Consider the following 21173-nt stretch of genomic DNA (forward strand, 5'->3'; position numbering starts at 1 on the left):
ATATATTATTAACTATAAAGGTTATTGTGTGGTATATAAATGCTACGTTAGCTGATGTAATGAATTTATATTTTACGTGCTGTAGACATTACATTAAGGTAGCGAGACTTCAGTTTGGATTATATGGTGCACTGTTGATTTTATGTGAAAATTAAAGGATTTCAAGTGCGCCTTATGGTCCGAAAAATACGGCAATGTTTAATATGTATTATGGCTGCAACTAATGATTATTTTATTAGTTATCTAATCTGCCTATTTATTTAACCTGAGCAGATTCATCAGGAGACATCATTTTCACACATAGATTTGCCCCATAGAGTCCAGACCTTTACTCTATTGAGAATCTTTGGGATGTGCTGGAGAAGACTTTAAGCATTGCTCCAACTCTTCCACCATTATTACAAGATCTTGGGGAAAATTAATGCAACTGAATAAATATAAAAAAAAAAATTGACAAGAATTAGACAACAATTTCTCTTTAGTTGCTTTCAGGAAGTCAATGCTGTTACCTGGCAGGCGAGCAGGCGTTAAGTGACTCTGTGTGAAATCAGCCCAGTAGTAAGTCAAGAGGAAGACATTTCACCGCCCGTTTAAAACACTTCATTGGTTCAAATGAGTGGTTGAAACACTTCCTGGCACTTGATGGTTTAAAATGTTGACTTACTACATCTAGACTTAATAATCTGGATAACTGCAAACCTTCACAAGCAGGATGTGCTGAATTCTTGCAAGTGAAAGCAACACCCTGTCAAAACATGTGTGCCGAGTTCCTACACTGAAGAAGTGTGAAAAAAAGGTTTGTGCAGAGCGTACGAGCAACGATACTGACATAGAAACAAGTTTAGGCCAAAATAAAACAGTTTAAACACTTTTGCAAACGTATTTATACACACTATATCGAAAAGTATTCGCTCACACGTCCAAATCATCATTGAACTCAGGTTCCAATCACTTCTATGGCCACAGGTGTATAAAAACAGCAGCTAGTCATCCATACTGTTTCTAACAACATTAATGAAAGAATGAGTCTCAGGCTCTCAGGAGCTTTGTGAACTGCAGCACTGTGGTACAGTGACAGGAGGCAGCACCTGTGTAGCAACCAGTCCAGTCGTGTAATTTCACTATTCACTACTAAATATTCCCCATCCAACTGTCAGTGATATTATTATAACCTAGTAGAAGCAGCTGCGACTGTGCTCCATCAGTGTAAAATAACAGAGCGGGGTCAGCAGATGCTGAGGAGCATAGTGCACAGAGTTCACCAACTTTCTGCAAAGTCACTAAATCACTACACACCTCCAAACTTCATGTAGCTTCAGAGTTCATCACTACACACACTGTAAAACCCGATAAGTTGACTAAACTCAAAACTTTTGTTGTAACCGATTACCTAATAAATTTTAAGTTCATGTAATATAATTTTAAAGTACAATGAACTTAACAAATACATATACATATATATTTAAAATTCATATTTTCCTGAACTTGTATTTAGTCTTCTTTCCGGTTTCATTCAACATTTTTTAAAATACTCTTAGAAAAGTAGATGAAAGAAAATAGTAACGAATTAAAAGAACTGAGAGCACAGTGAGAACACAGAGTCACTGCAGCTCAGTAAGTGATGCTTGTTCTACAGCTACAACACAGAGACCAAGCATTTAATCGTAATATATGATCTACAAGTTTACCTAAGGTAGCCCAGGGGGAATCACTACACACTGATGGTGAGTGCTACAAACTGGGGGACACACCCAGTATGCAAATCGATTGTGACAGAAGCCAATGGAAAAGAAGCTGTTAATGGCAACAGACTAAACTCAGTTATTATAAGTTGATTCAACTCAGAGATCTCAGTTTGAATGTGTATGTGCCCAAGAATGTTCAACTAACTCAAAATAGTTGAGTATTGTTTAGAAATATCCAATTTTATGTAAAACAGACTTAATTTGTTTGAGTTCAAACAACTTCTGGGTTTACAGTGCACCTCCAAACTTTACGTAGCTTCAGAGTTCATCACTACACACCTCCAAACTTCATGTAGCTTCAGAGTTCATCACTACACACCTCCAAACTTTACGTAGCTTCAGAGTTCACGGGGTCAGCTGATGCTGAGGAGCATAGTGCACATAGTTCACCAACTTTCTGCAGAGTCACTACATCACTACACACCTCCAAACTTCATGTAGCTTCAGAGTTCATCACTACACACCTCCAAACTTTACGTAGCTTCAGAGTTCATCACTACACACCTCCAAACTTTACGTAGCTTCAGAGTTCATCACTACACACCTCCAAACTTCATGTAGTTTCAGAGTTCATCACTACACACCTCCAAACTTCATGTAGCTTCAGAGTTCATCACTACACACCTCCAAACTTCATGTAGCTTCAGAGTTCATCACTACACACCTGTAGCTTCAGAGTTCATCACTACACACCTCCAAACTTTATGTAGCTTCAGAGTTCATCACTACACACCTCCAAACTTCATGTAGTTTCAGAGTTCATCACTACACACCTCCAAACTTTACGTAGCTTCAGAGTTCATCACTACACACCTCCAAACTTCATGTAGCTTCAGAGTTCATCACTACACACCTCCAAACTTCATGTAGCTTCAGAGTTCATCACTACACACCTCCAAACGTCATGTAGCTTCAGAGTTTATCACTACAAACCTTCAAACGTCATGTAGCTTCAGAGTTCATCACTACACACCTCCAAACTTCATGTAGCTTCAGAGTTCATCACTACACACCTCCAAACTTCATGTAGCTTCAGAGTTCATCACTACACTCCTCCAAACTTCATGTAGTTTCAGAGTTCATCACTACACACCTCCAAACTTCATGTAGCTTCAGAGTTCATCACTACACACCTCCAAACCTTACGTAGCTTCAGAGTTCTTCACTACACACCTCCAAACTTCATGTAGCTTCAGAGTTCATCACTACACACCTCCAAACTTTATGTAGCTTCAGAGTTCATCACTACACACCTCCAAACTTCATGTAGCTTCAAACCTCCCAAATCCAAACCTCACATCACTAAATACAGCAATGCAAGATAGCGGATACTTTTGGCAATATAGTGTATATATACAGGTTTTGCAAAATGTTCACTCCAAATAAGTGCATTTAATGGTAAGTATTTTAAAAGAAAATATGACAGTGGTACAAAATAATATGAAAGTGGTTTATGTAATAACTAGCTTTCAGTGGGGCTGATTTCTTCTGCAATGCACACTCAAAGGCAGTTTGCTGCAGATGAAAATTTGTTCACCTTGTGGCATGTTATAGCAGATGTCAAACTCAATTAGTTAATTTATTGCAGTTGTAAATTTCATTTATGGAGATTAATCTGGTGTTTAACTAAAGTCTGAAATGCTGGGTGGCATCAATTTGAAGTATGACCAGCAGAGTTCATAATGCTCAATATGTTACCTGTTTACAGATAACGCCTCAACCTTTAACTAATAGAGCCAATCAGCTTGCAGCTTATGAAGCACTGAGAAGGGTCAGCATGCTAGAGAGGAAAGCATCCCTTAATGTGGAGATCTGCGCAAGTGCAGTAGCCATGACAAGCTGGAATATCATGTTGTATTGAGCATTACTGAGCAAAATTCAATAAACTATTAATTCAGATTTTATCACTGATTTAAAAAAAATAATAAAAATTTGGCAGTATTATTACTAGTATTTTAATCTTTCCCTATTCATAGAGATGGGAATCTGGTATCTGGTATAACCTCTAGTATTAGGGCTGCACGATATATCGTTTAAGCATCGTCATCGCGATGTGCGCATGCGCAATAGTCACCTAGTTACCTAAGGCAATAAAAACAAACACGTCATGTTGCATCAATTTGACACAAGTAATAGATACACAGCGTTCTACGTGAGCAGCGCCGTCTCTGCTTGAGAAGGGCGAGGGGAGGGGGAGGGGGAGCGGGCGTGAACACTGCATGGCCTCCACATGGCTGCATACATGATGAAAGCCTCAGTGCACCTCAGTTCCGCACAGTTTTGCTTTTAATCCTAGAAAAACGCATATATTTACCTTTTAAAAAGCAATTTAAATGCTTGATTATTGTTGTTTTGCTGTTTTCCTCGGGTTTTGAGTGCTTGGCTGACTCTAAAGCGCTGACTCAGCTCTCGGACGGTCTGGATCTCTGTCGTGAGACAGCGCAGGGGTGGGGGCGGGGCTGGGGCTGTCACGGGTCCTGCATTGTTTAATATCGCAATATATATCGTCGAAAACAAAAGCAATGTGATGCCAAATTTTTCCAATATCGTGCAGCCCTATCTGATATGGTTGCAAAGATGGCAGCAGACTGAACAGACTTGCCTATAAAGACTTAATTAAAGCTGAATGTTTGAAGTCTTCTTGATGATGAGTTATTATTGTTCACAGCAGTATTTTTGAAAGGACTAAGACAACTCCAGTGATGTCAGTAACGCGTTACTTACATTAATTACTCTAATCTGACCCTTTTTTTCAGTAACGAGTAATCTAACGCGTTACTATTTCCAATCCAGTAATCAGATTAAAGTTACTTATCCAAGTCACTGTGCGTTACTCTCTCTCTCTCTCCACCTCACACTCACACACAGACACACACACACCGCTCCCTTTCCCGTCACCTTTACAATCCTCCCCTCGCGCTCGGCGTGTCTTTAGTTTCCGCCTGTTCTCATTTTTCCGCCAGTTCTCGGGCTCCCTATCTCTTTATAAAGGCGGTTTTTCCCGGCCGCATCCCAATTCACTAGCCAGGGCAGCGGTCTGCACAGATCTGATTGGCAGAGGAGAGCGTTTGAAGATTTTGTGCCGCAGAGCGCGTATACCGTAAAGACAAGAAACGTTCTGACTCTTTAAATGAACGCTGTCAAAATTAAATACTTTTCAGTAGTTTACTGGTTTGGGTCCGCACTGGACAACGTCTGGGTCCGGACCCGGACTGCAGTCCGCATATATGTGATCCCTGGCCTAGACCATATACACGGTTTAGTTTTATAAAACCACTCTTTGCTGCCCTGCAGAGAACAACAGGTTCAATGTTAAGATTTACAGTGTTAAATATTTCAGGTCAAGAAAGACTTTCTTTATTTTTCTTTTTTATAAAAACAAGTATTTATGTTAAGTGAAATCAAGAAAGACCATATTTAATTTTTTATAAAAAAAAAAAATAATTTATGTTAAGTTAATTCAAGAGAAATTGTCTTTTATTTTTATAAAAAAAAAATCAGGAAATAGTTCAACTTTAAATGTCTAGAGATAAATTGTTGCTGTTAAAAATGCATTTTCCAATAAAGGGAGTATTGGCAAAACTGGTTATAGTTTTTATTTTAAGGCGGCGCTGCGGCGGGAGGTGGTGTCTGCAGCTGCTGAAAGTAACTAATAAAGTAACTTGTAAAGTAACTTAGTTACTTTTAAAATCAAGTAATCCATAAAGTAACTAAGTTACTTTTTAAAGGAGTAATCAGTAATCAGTAATCGGATTACTTTTTCAAAGTAACTATACCATCACTGGACAGCTCAATGGACAACAAATGAACAAAAATTACAAATTATAAATGTATATTCTACACAGTTCTTCATAACCCAAGGAGCAGAAACTATTGACAACAACATAAATGAAGAAATCTTCCTCTAAATTCCTCAAAAAAAAGGATTAATTGACATTGATACACTGTCAAAAGGAAATATGAATAAACATATTCAGAAACTGAGTCACAAATGAGAAATAATAGATAGACAGGGAAAAGTCACAGATCCAAGTGCTGAAGAAAAACGCGGACGTGCAGATGTTAGTATCCGTGAGCAACGGTACCTATGGCTTCTTGGGCAACACCCACAGCAAGTTCCACTTTGTGAAACCTCACTACTGCAAATGTGGATGGGTGGGTGTTGAGAGAGACAAAACATTATAAGAGGAATGGTCAAAAGGGTGAAGGGTATATGTCTGATGTGAAGGAATTGGTGAAAATTAAGAATATTGGTTCAAAATAATGACCTGATTGTAATTAATTATGCACTTAATTACACTGATTTTACAGTACAGAAACAATAAATATGTTTTCAGGGTACTCACTTGTCAAAAGCAGAAAATCTCAGTGTAACATGCCTGTGATTTAACTGTTTGGTATCACTTGCTCACCAGTATTTATGTGAGATGTTAAATATGGTGGGATAAATACAAAAATGTACACTGTAAAGCCACTATTTGTCTGAACTTAATGAAATAAATGAAACCAGTTTTACATAAAAATTGAATATTTCCAAACATTACTCAACTATTTTAAGTTAAGTGAACATTTGTGGGCACATGTACTTTCAAGTGGGTTTTTTTTAGTTGAATCAATTCATAATAACTGAGTTTAGTCTGTTGCCATTGAAATCTTCTTTTCCATTGGCTTCTGGCACAATCTATTGGCATACCTTTTTTTTTTTTTTACACAGACCATTAGTGTGTAGTCATTCCTCCCCAAGCTAACTTAGATCTACCTTACTTGTAGATTACATTGGCTGTGCTCTCAATGCTGTTAACTCATCCACAGCATTTTCTTTAATCATTTTCTTTTCTACAAAACTACAAAATTTTATTTATCTGACTATCACATTCTAAGCAGAATTATTATGCAAAGCAATCAACATAACAAAAAAAATACTATTCATGCATACTTTCATATATTTTGTGTTCTGGTTAAGTTGGCACACGTTAAATTAATTATGCAATTCTTACTAAAACCAATGTAGTAAATATTTTTTTTTAATTAACAACTTATTTTAAAATATATCTGTATATATATATATATATATATTATATATATATATATATATATATATATATATATATATATATATATATATATATATATATATATCTGTATATATATATATATTAAATATATTATATATTAAAATTTCTTAGGTAATTGGTTACAACCAAAGTTTTGAGAAAGTTTAGTGAAATTATTGGGTTTACAGTGTAGAATTCACCATCATGTTTTACATTGTAAATACTGAAAACAGGAAGTGCTACCAAATAGTCTAGAGGTCAACATGTTTTAACGATAGCCTATAAGTCATTTTACAATAATAAAATGTTTACTGTAAATATGCATTTAAGTAATAATTTACAGACTTTGCAATCGATTGGAGTGAAATCGTTGTGACAAAAATGAATGACTTTTGTAAATGCTGGGCTGCTGAAAGCTGTGTTCCATGAATTTAAGAAAACATGAAGGATTTAACCAACCTAAAAGACGTTTCAAGCTGGGAGTCCTTTCTTTAGTTCCAGAAAAGGGGAGCAGAGAGGGACACAGACACCTTTGCTGTGAGACAATTTGCATTATTTAACCATTGAAACATTAAACTGTCAAAAATTCCAAACAAATCTAAATCAGTGTGATCTAAAAAAAGAATAAGTTGACGTCAAATGAATGTATATGACTCCAGTACACTGACTACTGCTGTGCAAACTGATTCATATCAATGATTTGAATGAAAGAATCCAGTCTAATAAATAAGTTGCAAGTCCAACCTGAATCCAGATTTTCCCTTCAGACTGCGCAGGAGGTCCAGTTGATTGAGAGGAGGAATTATCCTGGGAAAAACATGATTACAGAACATGCCCTTAATACAAAACAAAAAACAGTCAAATAAAAAAAGGTAAATATTACAGAAACATGATGTTTATTTATAGGAACACTAATGTATGTATGGGTTTAGGGGCGGGGCAGAAAGAGAGCTGATTGGCTAAGCTGCAGCAGCATCAGTGTGCCTCAGATAGCAGTGAGATGCAGATAAATGGACGTCAGCAGTGGGCGGTACTATTGATTGACTGATCTGCATACTATGATATGTTACATATGTACCAAACTGCACGGACACATCATCCACACCTATAGTACATGTGAGCCTGAGAGGGCGCTGCAGGGGCAGAAATTACCACAATAAAAGCGTTTTAAATGTTACAGACTATCCAGACTATGAAGGAACACAAAAGGAAATATGTAGTAACTGTAGTAAAAGTGTTAAACAAACCAAAAAATACTCAATCTGTATATATGTGAAGCATTTAGGTGCTTGTGTCTGGGGAGCTGTTAATCTGGGGTTTCTGAGGCTGGTAACTCTGATGAACTTATCCTGTTATCCTTATCCTCAACTGAGGGAACTCTTCCTCTTGCTCTTCCTTTCCTGGGGTGGTCCTGATGAGTGCCAGTTTTATCGTAACATTTTTGATGATCTTTGCGACTGCACTTGAGGATACTTTTAAATTCTTGGAATATTTCTGATCTTTTTACTCGACATAGTATGGATTAGAACCTTTTTCAAATAGAGCTATTCACTGTATACCTGTAAATCTACCTCCTCACAACTTTAGAACTGATGCTCTCAAACACTTTAAGAGGCAAGAAATTCAAGTAATTAACTCTTGACCAGTTCAGCACAGCTGTTAACTGAAAGCCTGAATTCCAGGTGACTCTACCTCATAAAGCTGACTGAGAAAATCCAGCCAAAACTAAGCAAGTGGTGCTACTTTGAAGAATCTAAAATCTAAAACATATTCTGGTTTGTTTAACACTTTTTACTTACTAAATAATAATATATGTTTTTTTCTTGATAGTTGGATGACATTAGCATTCATCTACAAGGCAGTGAATAAATTTAACAGAATACAAAAGGAAAAAGCATAAATGCTTGTTCCCTATCTCAGAGTAGAAATGTAATGGTGCAGTAGGATGGCACCAATAAACAGAGTAAGTGACTTGTTTCATCTTAGAAAAGTAAAACTGGCCAGAATTACGTGGCTCATTTTAAAAGCAGGTGTTGGCAGAGAATAAGGAGAGAGCCAGTTTGTATGCTGGCCCAGTGACAACTTCACATCACAATTCAGTTTAAGCTCCTGCAGGTAGACATTAATGCAAATAGCGCACTTTAATTTAACTTGAAAAAAAGCTGGGGCTGGAGATATTAGTTCTAAATTACAGTGGTTACATTAAGAGCAATGACAGGAGTTTAAAAACCTCTGTGGGTAGTTCAAATAAAACACTGAATGTGGCACATACAGGGGTTGGACAATGAAACTGAAACACCTGTCATTTAAGTGTGGGAGGTTTCATGGCTAAATTGGAGCAGCCTGTTGGCCAATCTTCATTAATTGCACATTATTGCACCAGTAAGAGCAGAGTGTGTTCAATTAGCAGGGTAGGAGCACAGTTTTACTGCTCAAAATATTGCAATGCACACAACATTATTGGTGACAAATTGTTGGTGCACGTCTTGCTGGCGCATCTGTGACCAAGACAGCAAGTCTTTGTGATGAATCTAGAGCCACGGTATCCAGGGTAATGTCAGCATACCACCAAGAAGGACCAACCACATCCAACAGGATTAACTGTGGATGCTGTAAGAGGAAGCTGTCTGAAAGGGATGTTCAGGGGCCAGTTGTTCAAAGGTAATCTGATCGGATTTTGGTTATCGGATTGGATCAAATCTGGAAAACAGGTTGTTCAAAAGGGAAAGAAGCAATCTGAAATCGGATCAGATCATGTAATCCAATCCTAGTTTGTTAATGGATCAAACCTTCAGTTTCTGTTGTTCAAAACTTTTCAGTAGGATTTGGATAACTTTGATCCAAAAAAACAGGATTACCCTGATCCCAACAAGGGGTAGGATTTCAAGGTGGATTTCAGGAAGTAAATGTGGTAAAACTTTAAAATCAAAGTTTTAAAGTAAAAAAAATGTATTTGTACAATTTAGTGTATATACTTTTATTTCTATTTTGCACTTGACCTGTTTAACCGTTACAGTGATAAAGTAGACATAGGCTACCAATTACAATTTTACTGTAGTAAAGTAAAAATAAAAACAATGAAATAAACCCCCAAAAATATTTCAATAACAAACAAAAATAATACATTCATTTTTTCATCTACGTCACTGTCATTCATCACTGTATATTAATGTCAAGGAAACATTCATCAGATATGAAGCTGTCAAAAATTATTTCGAACAATTGCAAAGAACTCCAGAGTTTGTTCTGGTTCTTCAACAGGCTCAGGTGCATCATGAACATCACAGAGAGGGACATTGTGTCTGGTAGCAACGTTGTGCAGGACAATACATGCAAGTGTTATGTTGCATGCTCCCTGTGGTTCGACTCGCAAATAGTTAAGTCATGCAAAGCGTCTCTGCAGAACTCCATTTAAACGCTCAATTGCTCGTATTGTTTTGCAATAAGCAGTATCTTGTTACTGCAAGAAAAAGAGTCATCAACCCCTGTTGGTTCTTCTATCTGTTTTTTACATAGCTGGTAATCCGGATTAGGTAATCCTGAAAACTGTGTTTCTGGATCAGGTTGATCCAATCCAAAATTGCTTTGAAAAACTGGCTTAAAAGTAAGACAGATCACCTGATCCTGGATAGCAAAAAATGTGATTACCAAATCTGGATAATTTTGATCCGGATTACATTTTTTGAACAACTGGCCCCTGGTGCTAACCTGGATTGTATCCAAAAAACATAAAACCATGGCTGATCAAATCACAGCAGAATTCAATGTCCTGTTTCCACCAGAACTGTCCGTCGCCACAATAAATTATTGTGGTCTAAAACCAGGTGTTTCCGTTTTATTGTCCAACCCCTGTATAAAGATAACTGTAACAGATCAAACTGCATGTAGCTGTACTGTACCTGTACATTGGGACTGACACAGTTTGTTCAAAAAAGTCCCACGTTGCCAGCAGGTCACTTCTTGTGAGGTTCGTGGAATAAAACCTCCAGGCAGACTAAAGATAAAGCAAATGCATAATTTGGAAAAATAAAGATTATTTTAAGGCCACAAAACAGTAGCTCTGCACCTGCCTGGACATCAACTCATGATCCACTCAGATTAACTTTACCCCTTATACAGAAACATACCTTACAATATAACCGGTTGATTTGTGGTCTTACTGTGGTGTTACTGTAAACTACAAATGAATAGAAGTCAGGTTAGATCAGTGTTTCTCAACCCTGTTCCTGCATATTTTACTGAATATTTCCACTGTTCTGCATATTTTAGAGCTTTCTCTGCTTTAAAGGCACTTTAAATAATAAAGTAAGTGGTGGTATGAGGTGTAATACACTGCTGGATATACATAATGATTGATTAATGGTCCATAGGGGGCTAAGAGATTTTAACAGGTAAACTCAATAAAGGATTGATTATTAGCTGATCAGTTGGACCAGTTGGAAACACACTATTTTAGGGCAGAGACCAAGGTTAAGAAACTGCTTTAAACTACCAACATAAAGTTTTGTACTAAATTCTGGTTATCCACAACATCCAGCTTCTAGCTAACTAGTTAGCTAAATGAATTTTCAGCCAGCTATCAGATACAATCTAATCATAGTTTACATGGTTAGATACCTTTCTCTTAGAAATCAGCAAGCTGATTGGCTGTTTCTCCTGAAAGGCGGGACTTTATCCTTGAACCGGCACCATGATTGGTGTTAAGAGATTTCACATTCACACAGAGGTCATTGGCCTGTCTTCTCATTTTTTAATATAATACAGGAAATTCACAGGAAAATACTAATATGTGAAGACAGCGGGGAAGAGGGGTAAAATACGGTAGTTTCCCGCCAAAACGGGTATTGCTTTCACACATACACTTAAAAAAAGGGCCAGGGCAGGTGTTCCAGCACCCCAGTAAACTTTTTTTACTTTAAGTTCATGTGTCTGATTTGTTTTACGATATTTGAAACTTTAGCGCATGCTATTAATCAGGAAACAAGCATTAATTTTCTTTACCATAAATGAATCATGTGTAGATTACTTTTATTTATCTCAACAGTAGACCTTTATTTATGCTGATATTCGAATTTCATTCCCTCAATCTTTCACATTCTCTTCCTGTTCCGTGTCTCTTCTGTCTGTCTCTGTGTTTTTCCTGCCCTCCTGTTTGTTTATAAACCTTCCTCATAGCACATGGCCCTCTCTTTGTTCTCCTTGTCTCCGCCCTTGTTCTCAGTGCTCCCCACGTGTGTTAATTTGTAACTCCGCCCATCATTATCTGTCCACAGGTGTTTCCTGTTACTTCTGTGCGTGTTAAATAAATTGTTCTCTATTTGCTGCACCCTGACACTAACACTGATCTTGTTTTACATTTACACACCCATTATTAAAAGATCACAAACATTTTTGCTTATATGTATGTATATGCCAAATGTAATGTAATGTATATATATATATATATTTAAGAAATGCATCTGATCGCAAAATGTTATCCAACCTAGAAAACCTTAACAGCTTCCATTTGCTCAGTCTGGATCTACACAATTTCCTGTTTGCAGCAGGATGTTAGTGACCTGAATAAATAATGCAGCAGGGTTCCTTCTCTTCTCAAAGTGCTTCTGTCTGTGCTGCTCCTGGACCTTCAGAGCAAACCCTGAACCCAGGATACCCTGAGAGAGAGAGAGAGAGAGAGAGAGAGAGAGAGTGAGAGAGAGGTACAGAGAGAGAAAGAGACAGAGAAAAAAGGGATATATATATATATATATATATATATATATATAGAGAGAGAGTGAGAGAGAGAGAGAGAGAGAGAGAGAGAAATGGGAAAAGAGAAAAGGTCTTAGCACTTCTTCAACCCCCAAACATTTATTGACTCCATGGCCTACAAACTTATAGACCTATTTATCAACTTCATAACACCTCAATTATTTTATGTAATTGCTGAAGAATAAATAACAATAATACCAGACATTAGGCCTGCCCTGATAATTAAATTAGTGAGTTATTGTTCAATATATCAACCTGACCTCAATAATTGTTGTGGATCTTGATACTGGATGTTATGTTTTTTCTTATAAAGAAGAACTGGCAAATCGACTTTGTCTAAAAACAGGTGTGTTTTTATACTTTTTATGCAGAATATGTATGTATTTGAATATGAATATTGTTAATTCATTTATTGCAATTATTTCTGTGACAGTACATCATCTAAACTATAGTGACTGGCCTATCACATGTACAAAAGGAAAGCTAAGGAGAAAAGAAGCCTGTTCTGTAAATCTAACAATTCTGGCAGCACTATGTCAGGAACTTACTGCTGGAAGTGCAAAGAAGGCCACTCCAATCAAACTAAAAGTTGCAGCAATCAGACGCCCGTTCCATGTGATAGGAAATTTGTCCCCATAGCCGATGGTGGTCAAAGTGATCTGAGGAAGAGAGATCATATCACAGCATTTCATCATGAGTGGTAATGTGATTATTTACCCTTTTTCATGCCAGAAGCATAAATTCAGCCACTTCCACAAAAGACATTCTAAGATTTCGCTTGTAGAAGAGAGTGTAGAGTAATCGTATTAAAGTGCAGCAGTTGTCCGGGGCTCTGAGTCTGGAGCAGCAGCACTGAGAGCTGAGAGTAGCTAATGTTTCTGACCACATTACTTACCAGCCCCCACCACAGAGCATCAGCGTAGGTCTCAAACATCTCGGCATTGTCATCCTTCTCCACTGAGTACACCAGAAAAGAGGCCAGGATGAGACAGAGGAAGCCAATGTACCATGCAGTGATGAGCTCCTGTGTTTAGGAATAGAAACATTTAGAAACATTCAGAAACAAGTCAGAACTGTGCTGAAAATTAATTATGTATAAACCATATAATTAGATAGTGCTGATATGGTTAAAGGTCTCATTCCATCGTTTTTTCATTCATCTTAAAATGTCTAGTTTGTAAAAAGAATGTGCTTCGGTGTTTCTGTACAACTCTACTTTACTTCACTGGATTAGTGGTCTCTGAAAAAGGACAGGATTTTGGCTCTTGCTCATGAATATGGAATATTCATACATGCAAAAATATCGCCTCTGATTGGCTAACAGCACTGCAACAGTTAACGCCTGCCTGCCTTCACCCCACAGTCAATTTTACAGTTCTAAAACTCAGCCTTAGTTATAAAGATATAGCACTGAGTGCTAGGTAACCCTAAAGTTAACCCTTAAACTTCACTTAACATCAGACTCTCAGCATCGCTCGATCACGACATTGATAACATTTCTTTCAGCTAAACTAATGCTTCTAATCTCTTACCTCAGACTTGGTGAATTCAGTGCTTGAGCCTTTTCACCACGTCAAAGCCCCAGAGTCCACTCTATATCATAAAATCCGACCTGAATGGTGCCAACTCAAACTATGCTTCCCTAGTGTTTATTTAAGGTCTCAGTAAAACGTGGAATCCACTGGAGATCCGATTTAAACCTATAGTTACTCACACAAGATAGCTAAAGCTAACTAGCTGTGTAAACAGAGCTGTAAGCTTCTCCTTAACTAATGAGACATTGTCGCCTCTGCTCTGCTGCAGCCCAGCTTCAGCTCTGTTTGTGGGTGGTCCCAAGTCAAGGAGGGCGGGGCCATTAATACCAATTTACAGGTTTACATAGACACCAAAGCCTTTCCTGATCGACTCGTTTTTCTGAGTATTTTCTTTTCTTAGCTACTAAAGACAATTGAGGCTGAAGAACAGTTTCATTTGCAGCATCATAAACAACTCAGGGAGACCTATAGTATTTCACAAACAACAGGAAAAAGTGGATTTTAGCAGAGGGAGACCTTTAAATGAACGCTCCAGTTTTTAATCTAACTGTCACATCAGTATCATATCAACTGGGCTTTGGACATTTGTTAAATTTAGTGAATAACTATGAAAAATAGTCTCAAGAATTACTGCAATAAAAAAATTAATAATTTAAGACCCCTTTTTAATAACCTCCTGAGACCTGGACTTTCGCTTGGTGTGCATTTTTTTAATTTAAAATTTCTCCTAGCTATTTAGGATTAGTAGGACCTATCAACTATAAAAACTTAACTTTGTCTTTGTACAAGATGTTTTGTCCTCATATGGGAACAGTAGTTAATTTGATTTAATTTAAAAATTATCCATTCATTCTTATATAAAACACAATCCCTCCACCACTCACTCACACACCTTGCTATGTGCATACACCACAGAGCCCAGCAGTTTCCACGTTCCACCTCGCCGATCCATACGCAGCATACGGAGGATCTGGAGAAACCTCAGACTGCGAATGGCTGAGGTGGCAAACACGTTGCCCTGTGATCCGGCCGCCAACACCGACACTGACGCAATCAGCACCATGATGTCTGCAGAAAAGAAAAGAATTTATTGAGTGCAGAAGGAAAGGGTCATCATGACCCAGAAGATCCAACATTTTTATAAACCACACTCCACAGATTAAATATTTTAATTTCAAAATTACAGAGTTTCTTTAAACTGACATGTCCCACTGAATCTAAATAACGTTGCACTGACCTGCGGAACATGTGTTGGGAGCCACAGGCAATTCTAGCCAGGTGCCACCAGTCACTATATCATTACCACCCACTGTGCTGTCCAATGTGGATGGTAACACCTTCTATAGCCCTATCTGGATGGGATTATTTCTCAGGGGGACGTCTGTGAAAAATATTTTACACTTCTACTCAGTGATAAAACTCTACAATTGAAAAAAACAAGAGGACCAGTGAGTTTTTTGGCTTTCTTAGTCACATGACATCGCATTGTCACGTGATATCAGGTTTTGCACATGGAGCATGATGGCGACATCTAAACGCTCTAAAAGACACTGGAGCTGAGAAGAGACACTGACTCCTATTTATTTCGGTTTTGGGGCGAATTTGTATTTCCTACACTGAGGAATTAGTTCAGTAGCTCCTCCATTTCCACTCGCTGTTTTGTTTGTATATACAGTATATACTTTGCTTATGTAGTGTGTTTAATATAAATAAGTTCAAATAAGTTTTATGTTAAAGAAACTGTGACAATTAGTAGATTCCCCCTTTTAGTTCCTTAATGTTCCTCAGTTTCTTGGAAAATTTTCTATACCTATTCTATTTTATCTACTAAAGGAACAATGGGCAGCATGGTGGCTTTGTGGTTGGCACATTTGCCTCCTGGAACTGGGGACTCGGGTTCAAGTCAATATGTGGGTGGGGTTTCCCTGTTATCCCCGTGTCTGTGTGGGTTTCCCCCCACAGTTCAAAAACATGGAGATCATTTTAATTGGATATTCTAATTAAATATAATTAAATACTTTAGATTGATCTGTTGTGTATGTGTATGTGTGGTATGCATACATGTTTGTGTGTGTATGTGTGTAAATGTATGTATGACTTTTTCCCCGATATAAATTGGCACTCTGTCTTCTGTAAACGCTGTAGTGCTGGATGCAGTCCTCCAGGTGGATGGTGGTTTCCAGTTGAGAGTACGCTGTGCACTATTGGCTGACCCTTTTTACTGCTATGTAGATGAGTGCTGAGTTTAAATGGTTGTGTGTAAAAATGTGACTGTAAAGCCTCCTTGAGTTTCTAGAAAGTCACTATAAAATGTGTAACTGGCAATATGCCTTTGCATAGTACATTTTCCCGTAATGTAAAGACCTATTTTAGAGCCTTTTTCTTTGCAGGTGATTGAGGAACAGAAAGAAAGACTACGATTGAGACCTGTCTGACAGCCACTGCAGTTATTCGGTGCGTGAAACGGAACCGTTTAGAGACAGATGACAAACGACAAGCCTGTTTCTGCTGCGCTTTTTACAGAACCGACAGCTCGAGTGTCTCAGTTTAGAGTGCGCCAAACCACTTTGCTGGTTTATTACGCCAAAGATGCACACAAGGCACATTTCTCTTGTCTCAGGAGAGAAATGCATAGGAGAAAAGAGGAGGAGCATATGGAACACCAGGGGGACAGAGGGATAGAAAGAAAGATAGAGAAAAGAGCCAAATATCATAAGAGGAGCTGTTAAAATAACAATATCACAAAGGCAGGCGGCAGCAGCTGGCCTTACCTATAACACAGAAAGGCTTGCGGGCAAATTTCAGCCTCCCTCTCCATCCTCTGTAACGACAGCAGCATCCAGCAGCCCATATTCGTACTATATACTCCACACCAAACACCACAATGGTGACGATTTCCTGAAAAGATAGAAAAAGGCATAAGCAAAATTGAGTACAAAAACATTAAAACCTTTTTAGTCAGCTGTATAAGACCAGTAGATACATACAGAAGTAAATAAGAGTGGGTAAATGTAAGATTAAGCTGTCAAACCTGTATGTAATTGATGTTTATATTCTTCAAATAATATTTTTTTATATTTATATTGATAATACCTAGTGTGTTACATCTATCTACTTTCTACTGTGTTTCTTCATAGTTTTTTACAGCTGTAAATCTGTGAATTTCCCCACTGTGAGACTAATAAAGGATTGTCTTGTCTTGTCTTTTTTTGTAATTTTATTTTATTTTATTTTATCTAGCATATTTTATCTAATGCAGTACAGAATGACATGCTCACCCAGGTAGTGTTATAACAACCACTTATGGAGTATGTAAAAGCCTACTGCATGTAGTGGACACACAAAAACACTATACACTTTAATGTAGGATACTATTAGGTTATAACCTATTTTTACCATCATAATTATATTCTTATCTGCTTATCTGCTAATTGGAGGATGCAGTATAAACACCTATATTTTCTACAGTTTCTTCTTTTGTATGAACAGAATTGTTTAACTTTTAATTTTTTTTGGTATTTGCGTAATAGACACAAGAACTTGAGGGAAAGAGTAAATAAAAAAAATTAAATCCCTTAATCTCCCTTGCCACTGCATCAATCTTGAACGTGTCTCTTTACTAAATAAACAGATAATATATTGATGTAGAAAAGTTTATATAAGCACATTCATTCATTTGTTTAAATAAACGGCAATGGAAAAAAAAATTGTATTAAAAAAATAGACAAATAGAATAAACAGAATATTTGACAGTATTTTCTTCTGTACAGCAGTGCACTGACACAGCTGTGTGAAGTGGTTTAGAGTGTAAGTCAATGATGGACGGCATTGCCAGCTGAGACCCAAACGGATCCATACCGTGTCATGTTCACAGCATTTAACACCACCTGGAATGTAATATCCAAGCTGTCAACGCTTGTTACAATGTGCTACTGTATCTGCTTCCAATCAATGGGTGTAAAATTATAATAACGTATTCAATATGTGAAAGTACAAACTCTACTACAGTTTAGAACTTCACAGCACTATCAGAAAAATAAAACACTTTATAAGGCCTTTAGATCTTTAGATACTCACCAGAATGTACAAGGCACTCTCTGAGCTTTTTTTTAACTCTTTTATCGTAGCAAACACGGAGAGGATAAGGCAGGAGAAGATCAGCAGAAAGCTGAAACAGAAAACAAATCATATTTTACACAGAGTCTAAAGTTTAATCGGATTTAGACAAAGCCTTCATTTGTTGCCTGGTCTACGTCTATCCACATTAATAATCTATGTAATATCTCCAACAAATCTGAACGTGAAAAAAATGTATGATAGAGTATATATACAATACAATAAACAATGAATTAATAGCTAAAAACTACAGTAAAAGGTAATGAAGAGCGCTGGCTGCTAGTCTATATACATAGACTCTGCATAGCGTAGCGTTACAGTGGTTTTTAATAAGCTTCTTGTGCACTTTTTAAGTTATTAATGCCTCGTTTTAAATGTCAGGGCTCTCCGGATTGTGTGGAGCTACTTTGAGCTGAATAACGGTGGAAAAATTGATTTATCAGGGCTAATTATGCCACGTGTCACCCAGTCTGAAGTGTGTTTGGACAAATTGTCCAAATTTCTGGATCTCGGAACGCTGTGGGAGAACGGATGTGCACTTTTCATCATGTTACATCATGTTTACTTCATCAAAAGACCATTTTACACCAGAGTTCTCCTTTAAATGACAGTAAAATGTGTCTACACTGAAATGATTATAAATACTAAACAGTAATACAGTATTATTGTAAATTGTACTGTCCTGTAAAAACAATTATAGTAACTGTATACAAATAATATATATATAGCTAGTTATCTACATAGCTTGTATAGGCTGGTTTTTCGTATGTTAAGCTGCAAGATACAGTACTGTTCAATAATTTCTAAATACACATACAGGATGTTACTGTAAATACTTACTGTTAAAACTATAGTAATTATGCAATTGCTCAGCGATAGCTAGGTAACTAAGGCTGAGAGGAGCTAAGAAACAGTGGCTAGCTGACTTTAACCATATGATCACCTCACTCAGACTATCATACAAATAGAAATGCTTCTGTTCGTCTAAAATAATAAGTTAATAGGGTAATTCAAAATGTGTTTTGTGGTGTGACTTTCCTTGCAGTGAGTTTTATTTGACCATACACAACATACAAAGGAAAAAAATGGAAAATCACAAAAAAAGAAGTGTCATTTAAGGAAATACATATAATTTATTTAGTTAAACATGTTTTGGAAAGAATTAATTTAGACATGGAAGATATTTTTGTGAATAGAGAAATAAATATTTTTTTATTTATTTTATCACTATGTTAAAACTTTATTGGAAATTTGATGTTTTGTTTTGTGTTGATAATTTGAAAGGTGAAAATAAAGGATCTCATACAGATATGCTGCTGATATTTTATATTTTAATTTCATATTCACAAAGTGAAAAGGCCTTTGTATTTACATTTGTACACATGGTTACTTGTTAAAAACAAATAAAAAAGTAAATGAAGGAAAAAATTATCTACACTTTAAACTTTAAATGTTTATTTTTTTTTACCACTGAGCACATGAGAGCGCTGTAAGGTTTAAAGGTATCTGTACGGTTGTAGAGTTGTAGGTTGAAGAAGCAGGTAGAAATGGTTGCAGAGTTGCCAGGTTTGCGGTTTTCCCGCTAAATTTGGCTTGTTTGAAAATCTATTCGCGGGTGAAATTCAGGAATGGCGGGTGCGTTTTTTTGGGCTACTTTTAAAAATTATCGTGGCCACTAAAAAAAAAAAAAACGAGAGAGAAATCACAATGTAACCAAAAAACACCAGGCGATCAATAAAAAAAACATTAAAGAGGAGAGAAGAGAGTTCAGGCTGGGAAAGAACAGAAAAGAGTAAAAAAAAAAGTAAAAGTCTTTTTTTTTTTGCTAATTATCTGACTATTAAATGTTCTTGACTGGAATATAAAACTGTTATAAAATAACTAATAAAACACTAATGTTACAATATTATTAATGACTTTAAGATCAATAGCAATACTGATAATTAATTCCTTATAAACAATATACTAAGTCACTAAGTCAAACTTATGGTTGTTTTGCCATTTGCTTCAAACGTGTGACAGACATATATTTTGGGCTAGTTTAAGCTTCTGAAGGGCAGGTTGTAGACTGACATTGGGCAGCATATTTTTGTTGGACCTGGCAACCCTGGGCGTTTGGCTGTAAGAAGAAGTCGCCTGTGCAGAGTTGCCAGGTTCGCGTTTTTCCGCCAATTTGGGCGTGTTTGAACATTCAGTCGCGGGTCCATTCAGGGGTGGATGGGTGCGTTTTTTTTGCCTACTTTTAAAAATTACCGCAGCCGCCAAAAAAAAAAAGAAAAAGTCACAAAAAACAACAAAAAAATCACAATGTAACCAGAGATCAAGAGGAGAAAATAGAGTTCAGGAGGGGCAAGAACAGAAAAGAATAAATAAAAGTCAGATTTTTTTTTTCTAATAATGTTACTATTAAATGATCTTAACCAGGAAATAAAACTGTTAGAACTAATAAAACACTAATGTTACAATATTATTAACGACTTTAAGATAAATAGCAATACTGATAATAAATCCCTTATAAGAATAATAATACTAAGTCTTTCATTCATAGTTGTTTTGCCATTTGCTTCAAACGTGTAACAGACAGATATTTTGGGCTAGTTTAAGCTTCTGAAGGGCGGGTTTTAGACTGACTTTGGGCTGGATACTTTTATTGGATCTGGCAACCCTGCACCTGTGTTTTTTTCATATCCTGTCTGAACTGCGGCAGCATTTGTTTGTTTTAGCGGCAGTTTTAAAGCTGTTTGTTCACTGTGGGTGCTGAGTTTGGACTATCAGCTGCCCTAAGAATAATACATTGATTAAAAGTCTCTTTCCAAAGTTATGAACTTTGAGATACACAGTTGGCACAAATCCGAAAATCAGAAGAGTAAAAAGCCGCTACCGCAACTCATTAGTGGTTTAACCTGGAATTGAATTGGCTGTTTGTTAAGGTGGAATTGCTGCTTGGTTTGAAGACTGACTGCTACAGGACA

The 21173-nt window shown here is 36.9% G+C and overlaps 1 protein-coding gene and 1 long non-coding RNA gene across 8 annotated transcripts in view; both read right to left on the reverse strand.

Moving 5' to 3' along the window:
- The window catches only part of kcnq2a (potassium voltage-gated channel, KQT-like subfamily, member 2a), a 69118-nt gene that overhangs the window by 27444 nt on the left and 20501 nt on the right, over positions 1-21173 (reverse strand). For 4 of the 7 annotated variants that reach the window (XM_049486170.1, XM_022679351.2, XM_049486173.1 and 1 more), the window contains exons 2-11: positions 18163-18253; positions 16857-16983; positions 14978-15153; positions 13446-13574; positions 13099-13209; positions 12358-12453; positions 10699-10793; positions 7544-7606; positions 7259-7288; positions 5831-5884 (exon numbers count right to left, since the gene is read on the reverse strand). In XM_049486170.1, the coding sequence (XP_049342127.1) occupies positions 5831-5884; positions 7259-7288; positions 7544-7606; positions 10699-10793; positions 12358-12453; positions 13099-13209; positions 13446-13574; positions 14978-15153; positions 16857-16983; positions 18163-18253 (972 nt within the window). Of the gene's footprint in view, positions 1-5830; positions 5885-7258; positions 7335-7543; positions 7607-10698; positions 10794-12357; positions 12454-13098; positions 13210-13445; positions 13575-14977; positions 15154-16856; positions 16984-18162; positions 18254-21173 lie in introns of all 7 variants that reach the window. The other 3 variants (XR_007441496.1, XM_049486172.1, XM_049486174.1) reach the window with 3 other exon arrangements.
- On the reverse strand, positions 2073-4198 carry LOC125806206 (uncharacterized). The gene is made up of 3 exons (XR_007441497.1): positions 2919-4198; positions 2519-2878; positions 2073-2289 (listed from the first exon to the last, which is right to left on the reverse strand). It is a non-coding gene; the product is annotated as an uncharacterized LOC125806206 (long non-coding RNA).

The sequence above is a fragment of the Astyanax mexicanus genome, chromosome 12 (genome assembly GCF_023375975.1).
Source record: "Astyanax mexicanus isolate ESR-SI-001 chromosome 12, AstMex3_surface, whole genome shotgun sequence".
Classification (NCBI taxonomy): domain Eukaryota; kingdom Metazoa; phylum Chordata; class Actinopteri; order Characiformes; family Acestrorhamphidae; genus Astyanax; species Astyanax mexicanus.